This window comes from Martes martes (assembly GCF_963455335.1).
Source record: "Martes martes genome assembly, chromosome: 15".
Lineage (NCBI taxonomy): Eukaryota > Metazoa > Chordata > Mammalia > Carnivora > Mustelidae > Martes > Martes martes.
Genome location: NC_137903.1, coordinates 1,298,207 through 1,310,511, shown reverse-complemented (window position 1 = coordinate 1,310,511; position 12,305 = coordinate 1,298,207). Strand labels below are relative to the sequence as shown.

At 68.4% G+C, this 12,305-nt stretch overlaps 1 protein-coding gene across 2 annotated transcripts; it reads right to left on the bottom strand.

The window, feature by feature from the left end:
- Window positions 1–4,440: 4,440 nt before the first annotated feature.
- Window positions 4,441–12,072, bottom strand: RUSC1 (RUN and SH3 domain containing 1). Of its 2 annotated transcripts, XM_080825229.1 has the most exons (11): window positions 11,990–12,072; window positions 9,919–11,338; window positions 9,292–9,690; window positions 8,510–8,608; window positions 8,294–8,370; window positions 8,026–8,200; window positions 7,824–7,929; window positions 7,610–7,656; window positions 6,561–7,119; window positions 6,157–6,285; window positions 4,441–5,121 (listed from the first exon to the last, which is right to left on the bottom strand). In XM_080825229.1, exons 2-11 carry the CDS (start codon window positions 11,252–11,254, stop codon window positions 4,953–4,955), a joined length of 3,096 nt encoding a protein of 1,031 aa, XP_080681355.1. In that variant the 5' UTR covers window positions 11,255–11,338; window positions 11,990–12,072; the 3' UTR covers window positions 4,441–4,952. The 2 variants fall into 2 exon arrangements, with proteins under 2 accessions (XP_080681355.1, XP_080681354.1); XM_080825228.1 differs by lacking the exon at window positions 11,990–12,072 and having other exon boundaries at window positions 9,919–11,477.
- Window positions 12,073–12,305: the final 233 nt, after the last annotated feature.

Here is a 12,305-nt window from a genome sequence, read left to right as displayed (position 1 = left end):
ACATCAGTGAGAGGAGGAGAACCACAGCGTTTCAGCAGATGCACAACAAACATTGGACAATGTACAACGTTCTTTTATCCATGATAAAAACCCTTCAAACAAAGTACGCTTACAGGGAACCCACCTCAGCATGACAAAGGCCACGTATAAGAACCGCAGCTGACACAGTACCCAGTGGTGGAAAGGTGAGAGCCTTCCCCCGAGCTCGGGAACAAGACAGGGGTGTCCACTCTCCCCACTTTCATTTGACATAGTCCTGGAAGTCCCCAGCCACGAGCAAGCAGGAAGAAAGCAATAAATGCCACCCAAATTGAAAAGGAAGACGTAAGACGTTCACTATTTCCGGATGGCACGATACTACACACAAAACACCCTAAAGACCACCAGGAAACCGCAGAACCGACGGGTGATCTCGGGGGCATCGCAGGATGCGAGACGTCTGGAAACCGCAGCACCGCTACAGGCCGGTGATGAAGCCTCGGGTAGAGAAATTAAGAAAGCCACCCCCCCCCAAAAAAATTCCATTTACAATTGCACGAAAAACAATAAAATACCCAGGAATAAACTTAACAAAGGAGGCGAAAGACCCGTACTCTGAAAACTGTGCTGACGGCAGAAACCGCAGACGGCGCCGACAAATGGAAAACGACCCGGTGCTCATCTACCAGAGGACAACTGCAGCGAAAATGTCCATACTCGGGGCGTCTGGGGGGCGCCGCCCGTCAAGCGTCCAGCCCTCGGCTTCGGCTCAGGCCATGATCTCAGGGTCGTGAGGCAGAGCCCTGCGTCAGGCTCCACGCTCAGCACGGAGGCTCTTTTCCCCCCACCGCCCCCTGTGCTCACTCTCTCCCGCAAGTAAATACAAGCTTACATAAAAATTTAAAAATGTCAGGGTGCCTGGGTGGCTCAGTGGGTTAAGCCTCTGCCTTCGGCTCAGGTCATGATCTCAGGGTCCTAGGATTGAGCCCCGCATTGGGCTCTCTGCTCGGCGGGGAGCCTGCTTCCCCCTCTCTCTCTGCCTGCCTCTCTGCCTGCTTATGATCTCTGACTGTCAAATAAATGAATAAAATCTTTAAAAAAATTTTTTTTAATGTCTGTACTACCCAAAGCAAACTATGATTCAGTGCCATCCCTGTCAAAATGCCAACAGCATTTTTCACAGAACGAAATCCTAACATCTAGGGAACCGCAGAGGACTCGGAGGAGCCAGAGCAATCTTGGAAAAGAAAGTCGACATTGGAAGTTCCGACAATTCCGGATTCCAGGTCCTACCACAGAGCTGCAGTCATCCCAACGGTGGTGCTGGCACAGGACAGACACACCGGTCCCCCGGACAGAGTACAGAGCCCGGAACTGGACCTACAACCAACGGTCCATTACTCTGTGACTCAGGGGGCGAGAACGCGCCGCGGGAACACACAAGCCTCCCCGGGCGGTGCAGGGAAGCCGGCCTGTGAGCACAGCCCAAGTCGGAGCGCACCCGGACCCCGCACACGGGGAGAGACGCGGGAACTGAAGCCGGAAACATCCGAGGGGAGAGCACCGGGCTCTGTGGCCAGCCACAGCGACATCTTCCCAGATGTCTCCTGAGGCAAGAGAAACAAAAGTGAAAATAAACTCTTGGGACTGCATCAAAATAAGAAGCTTCTGGGGCCCCTGGGTGGTTCAGGGGGTTAAAGCCTCTACCTTCGGCTCAGGTCATGATCTCAGGGTCCTGGGATCGAGCCCCGCATCAGGCCCTCTGCTCAGCAGGGAGCCTGCTTCCCCCCCCCGCCTGCCTCTCTGCCTACTTGTGATCTCTGTCACATAAATAAATAAAATCTTATTAAAAAAATAAAAAAGTCAACTGACAGAATAGAAGGTATTTGCAAATGACATATCCAATAAAGGGTGAGTATCCAAAATATATAAAGAACACCAAATGATAATAATTAAAACTGGCAGAAGACACGAACAGACATTTCAAAGAAGACCTCCAAGTGGCCAACGTGAAAACGCGCTCAGCATCGCTCCGCGTCGGGGAAACACAAATCAAAAGCACCAGGACGGGCCACCTCACACCTGCCGGAATGGCCAAAAACAAAACCGCTCGGACCAGCAAGTGCTGGCGAGGCCGCGGGGAGCAGCCCCCCGTGCGCCACTGGTGGGAACGCGGGCGAGCGCAGCTACTGCGGAAAACAGCATGGAGGTTCCTCAAAAACTCAAAACTAGAATTACCATCGGATCCAGGAATGCCACTAACGGAGACTTACCCAAAGGACAGGGAACACTCATTCGAAAAGATGCACGCACCCCTGTGTGTTTTATTCTTTTAAGACGTTCTTTTCAAGTGATCTCTACACCCAGTGCGGAGCCTGCACTCGCGCTCGCTGCGCCAACTGGGCCCCCAGCGCCCTTGCGCGCACCTGCGGCCGCACTCCCAGCAGCTGCACCCGGAGAGCTGGCAAGTGTCCCTGGACAGATGAATGACACACACGACGGAACCCTACTGCGCTGCAAAACAAGAATGAACTCTGGCCGCACGCAACAACACAGTCGGATCTAGAGGGCACGATGGTAAGAGACATACGTCAAAGATAAATGCCGTGATTTTGCTCACATGCGAATTTAAGAAATGAAGGAAATTTAAAAGGAGACAAACCCCAAAACAGACTCTGTTGTGTTAGAAGGGGGGTGGGGAGCGATGGGGGTAATAGGTGAAGGGGACTTACCATGATGAGCAGAGTAATGTATAGAATTAATGAATCACTGCACCGTACGTCAGAAATTAACATAGCTCTGTATGTTACCTTTGCCGGAATTTCCATTTTTAATCTAGTTTAAAAAAAACAGAGTTGCCTGGGCTCCTGGGGGGCTCAGTGGGTTAAGCATCTGCCTTCGGCTCAGGTCATGATCCTGGGACCATGCTCCCTGGGATCGAGCCCCACAACGGGCTCCTTGCTCAGTGGGGAGCCTGCTTCCCCCGCTGCCTGCTGCCCCCCACTTGTGCTCTCTCCCTGACAAAAGCTTTTAAGATTTTATTTATCTATTTGACAGAGAAAGCGAGAGAGCACAAGCAGGCAGCGCCGCAGAGGGAGAGGGAGAAGCAGGCTCCCCACTGAGCAGGGAGCCCGATGTGGGGCTCGAGCCCCGAACCCCGGGATCACACCCTGAGCCGAAGGCTGTCACTCAACCAACTGAGCCACCCAGGCGCCCCCAAATGAAATCTTTAAACAGAAAAAAACCAGAGTTGGCTGCAAGAGCCCCATGTCTCTTGGCTCGGCGAGGACAGGACGCTCTCCTGTCGGGCAGGTGGTGGGGCGGGCGCGGACACAGCACACGGCCCCGCTTCCTACGTTCTTCGGCCTCAATCACGTAAGCATCCGTCACGGCTGTTCCAGACAACGCGGACGAGGGACAGCACAGAGCGGACGCTCTCACACCTGCTCTACTTCCTGACGCTCCGCAAAGCCTGTGCGGCTCCCTGCGTCCACAAGCCTGAGTGAGACCCGGCAGCTGTGACGACAAACACCGCCGGGTCCCAGCGACACTCCGGCACGACTGTTCCGAGTTACCAGGGGGACCCCTTCCCCCCCCCCGGCAGAGCCAGCGTGTGGGGACAGGAGTCAGGCAGGGCAGACCGGGTCCCGGAAACCAGACGCTGCGACAGCACACGGGAATCACCGGTTCCTGTGCGAAACACGTCCCCACGTCAAAGTCATGTTCGGTGTCTTATAAGTTCATGAGAAAAACAGCACCAGGAGAAGCTGCATGACCTTGAGTGCTCCGACTCCTAAGGCTGCAGCCGGCGGCTACTGGGGGCTGAGTGCGAGAGGACAGGCGTCACGCCAGAGCGGCCCTGAGGGGTCGCGTCTCCCGAGACGGCCAGCGAGGAGCCCGACTGGGGCAGGGGTGGGGGCAGCAAGAGGTGGCCGGGAACGGCAGCCACGCGCCAGCTGGCTCCTGAGGACGGCTCCCCGCCCTTCTGTCGCCAGCCTCTTGTCACCTTGACACAAGCTCCCGCCGCTGGAGGAAACTGTCCAGGGTCCGTCCCCCGCCTCCCGGGAGCGCTCCTGCAGGCAGTCAGGGCCAGCGCCCCCGGCCCCTCGGAGCCCCGCCCGCCGTCCCCGCCGTCCCCGCCGCAGCCACTCCCACCTGAGCACCGCAGGCCACTTAGTGTGCCTTCGGGAGCTGCGTCACTGCACAGTGGGGACACCAAAACGAACACTTCTGTTACCCTTTAATCTCTCCCGGTGCCTCTGATAGGGTTCTTGGGAGCAGAGGGGCAAGGCCGGCGCCTCCCCACACGCCCCTGCTTCCTCCAGCTCCCACCCTGTGCGTCTTGCCAGACAAGGCAAGGGAGCCCCCCTCAGCGGGGAGGACCGGAGGCAGGCTAGGAAGGGGGCCTCTCTCCGTCCCCGCAGCCCCCGTCCGGACACCCAGTGACACACACAAGTTCTTCTCCCACACTTTATTGGGACAAAGGAGGGGGCAGACCAACACCACAGACCCGTCCACCGTGGGGGGGGGGTCCGGACTTCAGCACCTGGCACAGCTGGAGCACATAATAAATACAGGCAAGGTGGGCGGCGCGAGGGGGGGCGTCCACACGCAGGAAGGACACTCGAGAACCTTCCGGTCTCGGGCGGAGGCGCAGCTGGCACTGGCACAGTCCGCTCACGGAGGAACAGGGCAGGGGCGCGACTTCCATCGTGCAGATGGGAAGGGAGACGTTTCCTCGGGCAGGTGGGAAAGAGGGGAGAGACGCAGAGAAACTCCTTTTCACGTTTCCAGGAAGAGCAGAGTTCACCTCACACGTGGCACGAGAGGGAGAGGGAGACTGATGTCCCCGCCGCAGAGCTGGCCGTGGGGGGGGGACTCATTCCGCCGCCACCGGGGTGCACAGGTCCGTGGGCCGCGGGCGGCCGGTTCCCGGGCGCAGGAGGGAGAGGCGGACGGGCCAGGGGCTCGGCCTAGAGGACCAGAGACGTGTACCCCACGGGCACCAGCCCCTCGGCGCCGTCCCGCCCGCAGCGGAGCCAGTCCTCGTCCACCGTGGCGACCACTCGCAGCACCTCCCCGCGCCGGAAGCTGAGCTGGTCGGGTCCCGCGGCCGCGTGGTCACAGAGCGCGCGCACCGCCCTGCGGGGAGCCAGAGGGGCCGGCTGCGGCGAGCCAGGAGGGCAGCAGCTGTCCCTGGCGCGCCTGCCCCACTGCCGGGCCGTGCATCAGCGCCCCCCCCCCGCCCCCGCAGGGCTCGATGGGGGGTGGGGGCGCGGCCACTTATCTGACGCCACCCACGCTCCCTGGGGCTTCAAATCCATCCCAAGCAAACCAGGGGCCTTATCGGAACCCTCCCAGGCAGGCCCCCTGTTGGGGGGGGGGCTCGGGGGCAAACACAGCACCACCCCCCAGGGGCTGCCGGCAGACCGCGCGGAGCCCCCACCACTCCGCCCACCCTCCTCTTCCCCTCCCAGGGCCGCATGCTCTCTCTCTGGACCCCAGCCCCGGGTCTGGCCCCCTGCCCCAGGCCCGCTCTCCTCCACGCGCCCCGAGACCCTTCAGAGACAAGCCTGCACCCCATCCCCGGGCCCGCGCCGCTCCCCTAACCGGCCCTCCGAGGCCTCCAGCCGCCGCCCTCACGCCCCACGGGACCGGGACACAGTTCCTCACCCGCCGCACCCGCACCCGGCCTTCCCCGAGCCCCCAGACCCCGCGCCCGAGCACTCAGTCCTCCCTTCCCGGCGCAGCCGCCACACAGCAACTGCGCGTGCGCCCGGAACCCGCCGGAACCCGCCGGAACCCGCCGGAACCCGCCGGAACCCGCCGGAACCCCCGCGAGGCCGCGCGCTCCAGGACGCCCTGGGCTCTGGCGTCCGCCCGTCTGGTCCCTCCCGGGCAGCGCGCCGGGCACACGGTACTTGAAAACCGGCGTCCGACGAGGGAAAAATCCAGAAACCCCACTCGGATGACTGAGAGCGGCCCCCGGAAGCCAGAGCCAAAGCAGGGGCGGCACCGCGCGCCCCCGGGGACAAACCGCGTGTCGGCTCCCGGCGGGCCAGCGGACCCGGCGCGCCACCAGCCAAGCCTCCATCCCGCCCGCTTCACGCTCCGGCCCCGGCGTCCGCAGAGCAGGGGACCGGCGCGGGGACAAGAGCATCACGCCCCCCCCCCCACCTGTGGGTCTGCACGACGCTGGCGGCCGAGGCCTCGAGCTCCTCGGGAGGCGACACTGGCTCGGGAGGTGCGCCCCGCTTCACCAGAGCCAACACACTCACGGTCGGGGGCAGCCAGCTGGACGGTCTCCTGGGGGCGAGGACACGGGGTCGCCGAGGTCCCCGACCTCCAGCAAAGGCCCCAAGAACCCAGGACTTTCGAAGGTGGGAAGAGGTCAGGAGGGGGCCCCTTCGGGGTTCTTAGGGAGGTGACAACCCCAGACACCAGGAGGGCCGGAGCACAGGTCACGCGCGGTTCTCGGAAAGCTTCTCGGCTTTGAGGGCCGAGCGGGGAGCGGACGCCCGCGGAGCTCCCAGCCGGGCCAAGGGGAGACCCAGGCTCTGAGGGGACCCCCACCCCAGTACCTGGACTTCACGGGGCCTCCGTCCGTTTCTGCCAGGCCCCCGGGCACGCCGAACAGCCTCCCCAGCCACACGCCTCGGCCGGGCGCCGCGTCCTCCGCGGGCACTGGCCTCGCCTGCGGGCCTCCGGCCGCCGGCCCGGGCCGCCACGACCTCCACCGGGGCAGAGGGAAGCCCTCGCTGCCCCCCGAGGCGTAGACGCGAGAGGCCTGGGTCAGCTGCTCCCACCAGCTGCCTGGTGCGGGGGCGCCGGCGGGAGCCCGAGGGCCGGGAGGTGTCTCCCCCGCGGCCCCTCGAAGGCTCTGGGCCAGCCGTCCCCCCCAGTGCAGCACGGCGTGCACTGTCTGCTGCAGGGCCGGGGGCGAGCCGGGCGTGGTGGTGGCGGCGGCGGCCGGGGGCGGGCCCAGGGGCAGGTGGTGGTGGTGCTCGAAGAGCAGGTCCAGGTGGAAGGTGAGCACCGAGAGCGGCTGCAGCAGGAGCAGCAGCTCGGTGGACAGGGCGGGGCAGCCGCCCCGAGCCAAGGACAAGAATCCGGTGGGCAGGTACAGGAGGGACAGCAGGCCTGGGGACGAGCAGGCCGCCGTCAGCCCCCCAGCCTCCGTCAGCTCCCCAGCCTCCGTCTATGCTGGGAGCTGCGGGGGCGGAGCCCGCGACCCGCAGAACCAGGGTTGATGGGCGACACTGAATGCAAAAAACCGGGGGGCCCGGGAGCAACAGTGCGGGGGTGCACTAGCCTGAGCCTCACCCAACAAGGCCGCAAGGCTGAGCGAGCGTGCCCCGGGGTGGGGGGGAGGACAGCGGAAGGACACCCCGGGGCAGGGGGGCCAGGGAGGCAGGGGACGGAGGAAGAGGCGGGTGGACGGGCTCTGGAAGTTCCGGAGAGGATCTGGGTCTTCCCCGCCGTGGGGCCCGACGCACGGGACGCGGGAGGCACCGAGGAACGGAGGTGGAGCCGGGGACCAGGGTCCCTCCGGCATCACTGGGACCCGCAGCAGAGCCAGCCCCTGGCTCCCTCCCCGCCTGCCACGCCGCCCTGCCCGTAGGCGTCTGACCTGCATCTTCCTGGAGGCTGGAAAACCACAGCTCCAACTGCTTAGTGCTGGGGACGAAGGACAGCGAGGGCTCAGGGCGGCGCAGCGCCCCTGCCCCTCTGCGTGGGGGATGAGGAGCTTCGAAGAGCGCCAAGGCCCCAGCACCGCGTCCCTCCCGCCGGCGACACCGGTGTAGCCCGGGCCGTGGGAGGGGCGCCAGGAGAGGGCCACTCACTTGAGGAGGCCCAGGATGAAGGCGTGAAAGCGGCTGCGGCTGCTGCTCAGCGGGGCCAGGCGGCTGACCTGGCTGTACAGGGTCCCCAGCGCGCGGCTGCTGGCGCCTGCGGACACCGCGCGGTGAGCCGGCCCCGCCCGCCCCGGCCGGCCCGCCCGCCCCCGCCCCGGCCCCGGCCCCGGCCCCGGCCGTCCGCGCCCACCCGGCTTCACCGACGCCTCCACCACGCTCCAGGGGCTGCTCCTGCGCTGCCCGGTGATGAGGTCCTTCCGGAAGGGCTTCAGCCCGTCGGCCACCAGGGCGTGCAGGGCCGGACAGAGGGTGGTCAGCACCAGGTGACCCACGTCCGGGCTCAGCCGGCTGTCCCCCAACTGGGCCTGGAGGCGGCACAACCGACACGGCCCGGGTGGCTGCGGCCCCCTCCCCGCCGCCCGCTGCGCGGCCCCAGGGCCTCCCACGGGCACCCTCACCTTCTGAACCAAGTTCCGGGCGGCCCCGAAGTGCGAGATGATCTTGTCCACCGAGGCGCTCACGGCTATCAGGAGCCCTGCGAGGGGCGGGCAGGGAGCGCGCGTCTGTGCGGCGCCCGCGCCCACCCCAGGCTCCCGCAGGCCGCCCCGGGGGCGGCGGGCGCGGACCCGCCGCAGCCGCCCCGGAAGCCGGGGTCGGGAGTCCGGGCGTCCTACCTTTCTTCTGCTCCTGCAGCTGGCCAGTGCCGCTCTGGGCTTCTGCCATCCACCGTCGCTGGGCCCCGGGGCCGCCGGCGAACGACCAGGAGCTCCGGGCTGGCGTGAAGGAAGAACGCGGCGACGCTTACGAGGGTGACCCGAGGACGCCGGGCTGGCGCGCCGGTCGCCCTAGGGCCCACAGCGCCCCGGGCCGGAAGCGAGCAGGGGCAGGGGATGGGCGGGGCGCCTGGCGCTCGCCGTCCCCTCCCCCTCCCGGGCCGCGCGCCCACCTCCGCCCCGTCTGCCCCGGGCCGGACGGCGCGCGCCCCGCCCGCTGGGCCCGTGGAGGGAGGGCAGCCCGGGGAGCACGTGGGGGACCGGGACCAATGGGCAGACAGACCGGCCGACGAGAACGGGAGGAGACACGGAGGGAGAGGCGACCCCGGGGTCGGGAGGCTGGGAGGCGCGGGCGTGGGCCCACCCGGGTCCAGCGCCCGCTTCTCCCCCACCCTCCCGAGCGAGGTGGGGGCCGAGCCCCCCGCGTCCCCCGCGTCCCCCGCGCCCCCGGCACCGCACAGGCCCCGGACCGTGCACTTGCTGGCACCCCCTCAGCCCGTGCCCCCCACGCCCGGGCCTCGAGGTGCAAGGCCCTGCCCCGCGGCGGACGGCCGGGGCCGGATGCCCGCCCCCGACCCCGCTGGCGGGCGGGGCCGCGCCGCCTTCCCCGAGGACGCTGGGGGCGGAGGCCCGGCGTGGGGGGGGGCGGAGCGACCCCGCGGGCGAGCCCGGGTCCGTCTTACGTAGCCTGGGCGGAGGCGGCGGGCTCCTGGTCCGGCGGGGGGCCTTCGGCGGGCGCGGCGGCGGTGGCAGCGGGGGGGCGGGCACCTGGCAGGGCGGGGGGGCCACGGCGGGGAAGGTGCTGCTTCTGGGAAAGAGCGGGGACAGCAGCAGTGCCAGCTCGGGGCTGGCCAGGCAGGGCAGGGCCCCCCGAGCCGGAGGCGAGTGGGCGCCCACGGGGGACAGGCGGACGGGCAGCAGCTGCTTCTGCGGGGGCCTCGGCGCGCCCAGCAGACGCAGCTCCGCGCGGGGCGGGCCGGCGGGAAGCGCCGGGAGCAGGGTCCCCGCCGCGCCCGCGCCCTCCAGCAGGGGGCGCGCGGCGGCCGCGGACCGCGGGGCGGGGGGCGGCGGGGGGAGGCCGGCTGCAGCGGGGATGGGGGGGCGGCGGGGGCGGGGCGGCAGCCAGGCGGGGCGGGCGGAGAAAGAGGGAGCAGAGAGTTAGTGCCGCAGCCCGGCGCGTCCCCCCAGGGCGCCCCTCCCGGAGCGCTCGCTGGCGGCGGCCGGGGGGGTGGGGGGCGGGCGGCACAGACGGAGGGGGCGGGGCCGCAGCCCGGCCCCTCCCCGCCCTGCGGTTCCCCGCCGCCGCTTACCCGCACGGCCGGCCTGCGCGCCCGGCTCCTCCGGCTCCCGCGCGGCGGGGGCCTCCTGGCCAGCCGCGGGGCTGCCCGCCCTGCCCTCCTCGGGCGGCCGCTCGGCGATGGGCTGCAGCCCCGGGCGGTTCTTCCTCCTCCGCGGCGGCACGGGCGGGGGCGGGGGCCGGGGCGGCACCAAGGCCCAGCCGGCCGGGGGGTCCCGGGGCGGCACGGGCGGGGGCGGGGCCCGGCTGCGGGAGCGGAGCTCCTTGAAGGTGGTGACTTCCCGGGGCGGCGCGGGGGAGCCGCCGAGCGAGCCGCTGGGGGGCAGCTCGCTGTCGGGCGAGAAGACGATGAGCCAGTCGCTGCGGTCTTTCTTGACCTGCGGCGCCGGGGGCGGCCCCGGGCCCCGCCTGCGCTTCTGGGCCAGCTCGTGGAAGGACGTGATTGTCCGGTGGGCCGCCGGCTCCTCGCTGACGTCACTCCGCCACCCCGCGTCGGTCCTGGAGCTGCCATCGGTCACTGCCGTGCGGCCTGCCCACCCCGAGTCGAGCTTGGCGGGTCGCGAGTCCCCAGCGAGGCCGCGGCCGGAGGCACCGCTCTCCGCGGCCTTCCAGCCGGCGCCCGCGGTCTCCGCGTCGATCTTCCAAATCGGGTTGATCTTCCAGCTGGGCTCGGCTTTCCCGGCGTCGGCTTTGCCGTCATCATCCGCCTCCGGGAGCTCGGAGGCAGGGAGGTCCAGCTCCCCACCGTCGTCCTCCTCCTCCAGGCCTGGGGAAGGCGGCTCCTGGCAGGTGGTCAGGGCGTTGCAGTTGGAGTCCAAGCCGGGGCCGGGTGGGGAGGAAGCTCCCGAGCAGGAATCGGGCGAGCAGCAGAAGCTGTCCGGGGAGCAGGCTCCGGGGCCGGCGGAGCCCAGAGGGGAGCCCTGCTCCAGCGGGATGATGCTGGGCTGAGGGTGGACATCCTCGTCGCCCGGGAGGCCCCGCGAGTACACCGAGATGGGGGACTCGTCGGGACTAAGATCTGAGCAGGAGCTGAGAGAGGAGGAGCAGCCCGGGTCCGAGGGGGAGGCGGCCCCCTCTTCCTCCCGGGCTGGGTCCTGCCGGTTTTCTAAGCCCGGCCCGTGCTCCTGGCAGCATCGGCAGGGCACCGCTGGGCTGTTGGAATTGGCGTCCACCAGGGCCCCGCTGCAGGGCCCCCGGCTCTCCTTGCCCCCGGTGTCCCCGGGGGGAGGGGGTGTGCTCAAGGGCCCCTCCCGCAGCTCCGGACGGCGGGACAGGTGCAGGCCCAGGGAGACGTGCTGGAGGTGGATGTGGTTGAGGTTGCAGAGTAAAGCTCTCTGAGGGGACAGCATCGTGCCGGCAGCGACGGGACGGCCTCTGGAGAATCCGGGAAGTCGGGCCTCTCACCCGCCTACCTGGCAACCGCAGATGCAGACCTGGAAGACGAAGAGTGATGCCCAGCCGGAGAGGACGCGGGCCGCCGAAGGACACCGAGGTGACGGCCCGCTGCAGCAGGCGTGAAAGGCGCCGGCCCCTTTGGACAATATTTCAATGAGACGCAAACGTCCACACTGCAGTATTTGCAGGTGGAGCCGGAGGGAGCCCCCCGGGACTGGGGCGGGGAGGGTCAGAGAATGCGGCTGCGCTCTGGATCTCCGTGGAGGTGCGGGGGCTTGGAAAAGGATGGGGCCCAGAATGGAGCCCCGGATCCTCTCTGCGGCAGTCTGGCCCTGCACCGCGCCCCCCCCCCCATTTCCCCAGCCTGCCCTTCACTCCCTGGGGAAGGGGCCGAGGGAGGCCCCGCCCAGATGCCCGTTAACGGGGTGGGGGGAGGCGCGGCTGGCTGGCTAATGCGGGCAAGGGGCGGGCGTGGGGGCAGAGACCGAGTCCGGCCCGCGGAGGTGGGCCAGCCGACCCCCGCAGCCTCGGTGCCCCTCTGCTCGGACCCCGCGCCTGCCCGTTCTCCGCGCTCGTCTCCGTCCCCCAGGCGCCACCCCACTCCTCCTCCATGCAACGCTCCTGCTCCCCTCTCCCGCACCCCGCGGGCCCCGATGCTCCATCCACACCCACGGCCGAGCCCCCCTCACCAGGGTCCTCCTGCAGCCGCTGCAGCCGGGCTCCTCCACGACTCCCAAGGTCCCCGCCGGACCGCACCGACTGGAAGGGGGGCGCTAGGACAACCCGCCGGCGCCGCGCAGCCGCGCCCCTTCACGCAAAGGCGGGGCGGGGCCCGGGCCCAGCCCCCATCGCCTGACGTCGTGCGCGTGTCACCCACCTAGGCCGGCGCGCGGCGTCGGAGGCCTGACGCTTCCGGCGCCGACGGGTCCGCGAGGCCAGGCCCGGCCCCCGGGGGTCCCGGCCGCCCCCCACCCCTGCCCGGGCTGCCAGAAGCAGGCGCGGAAG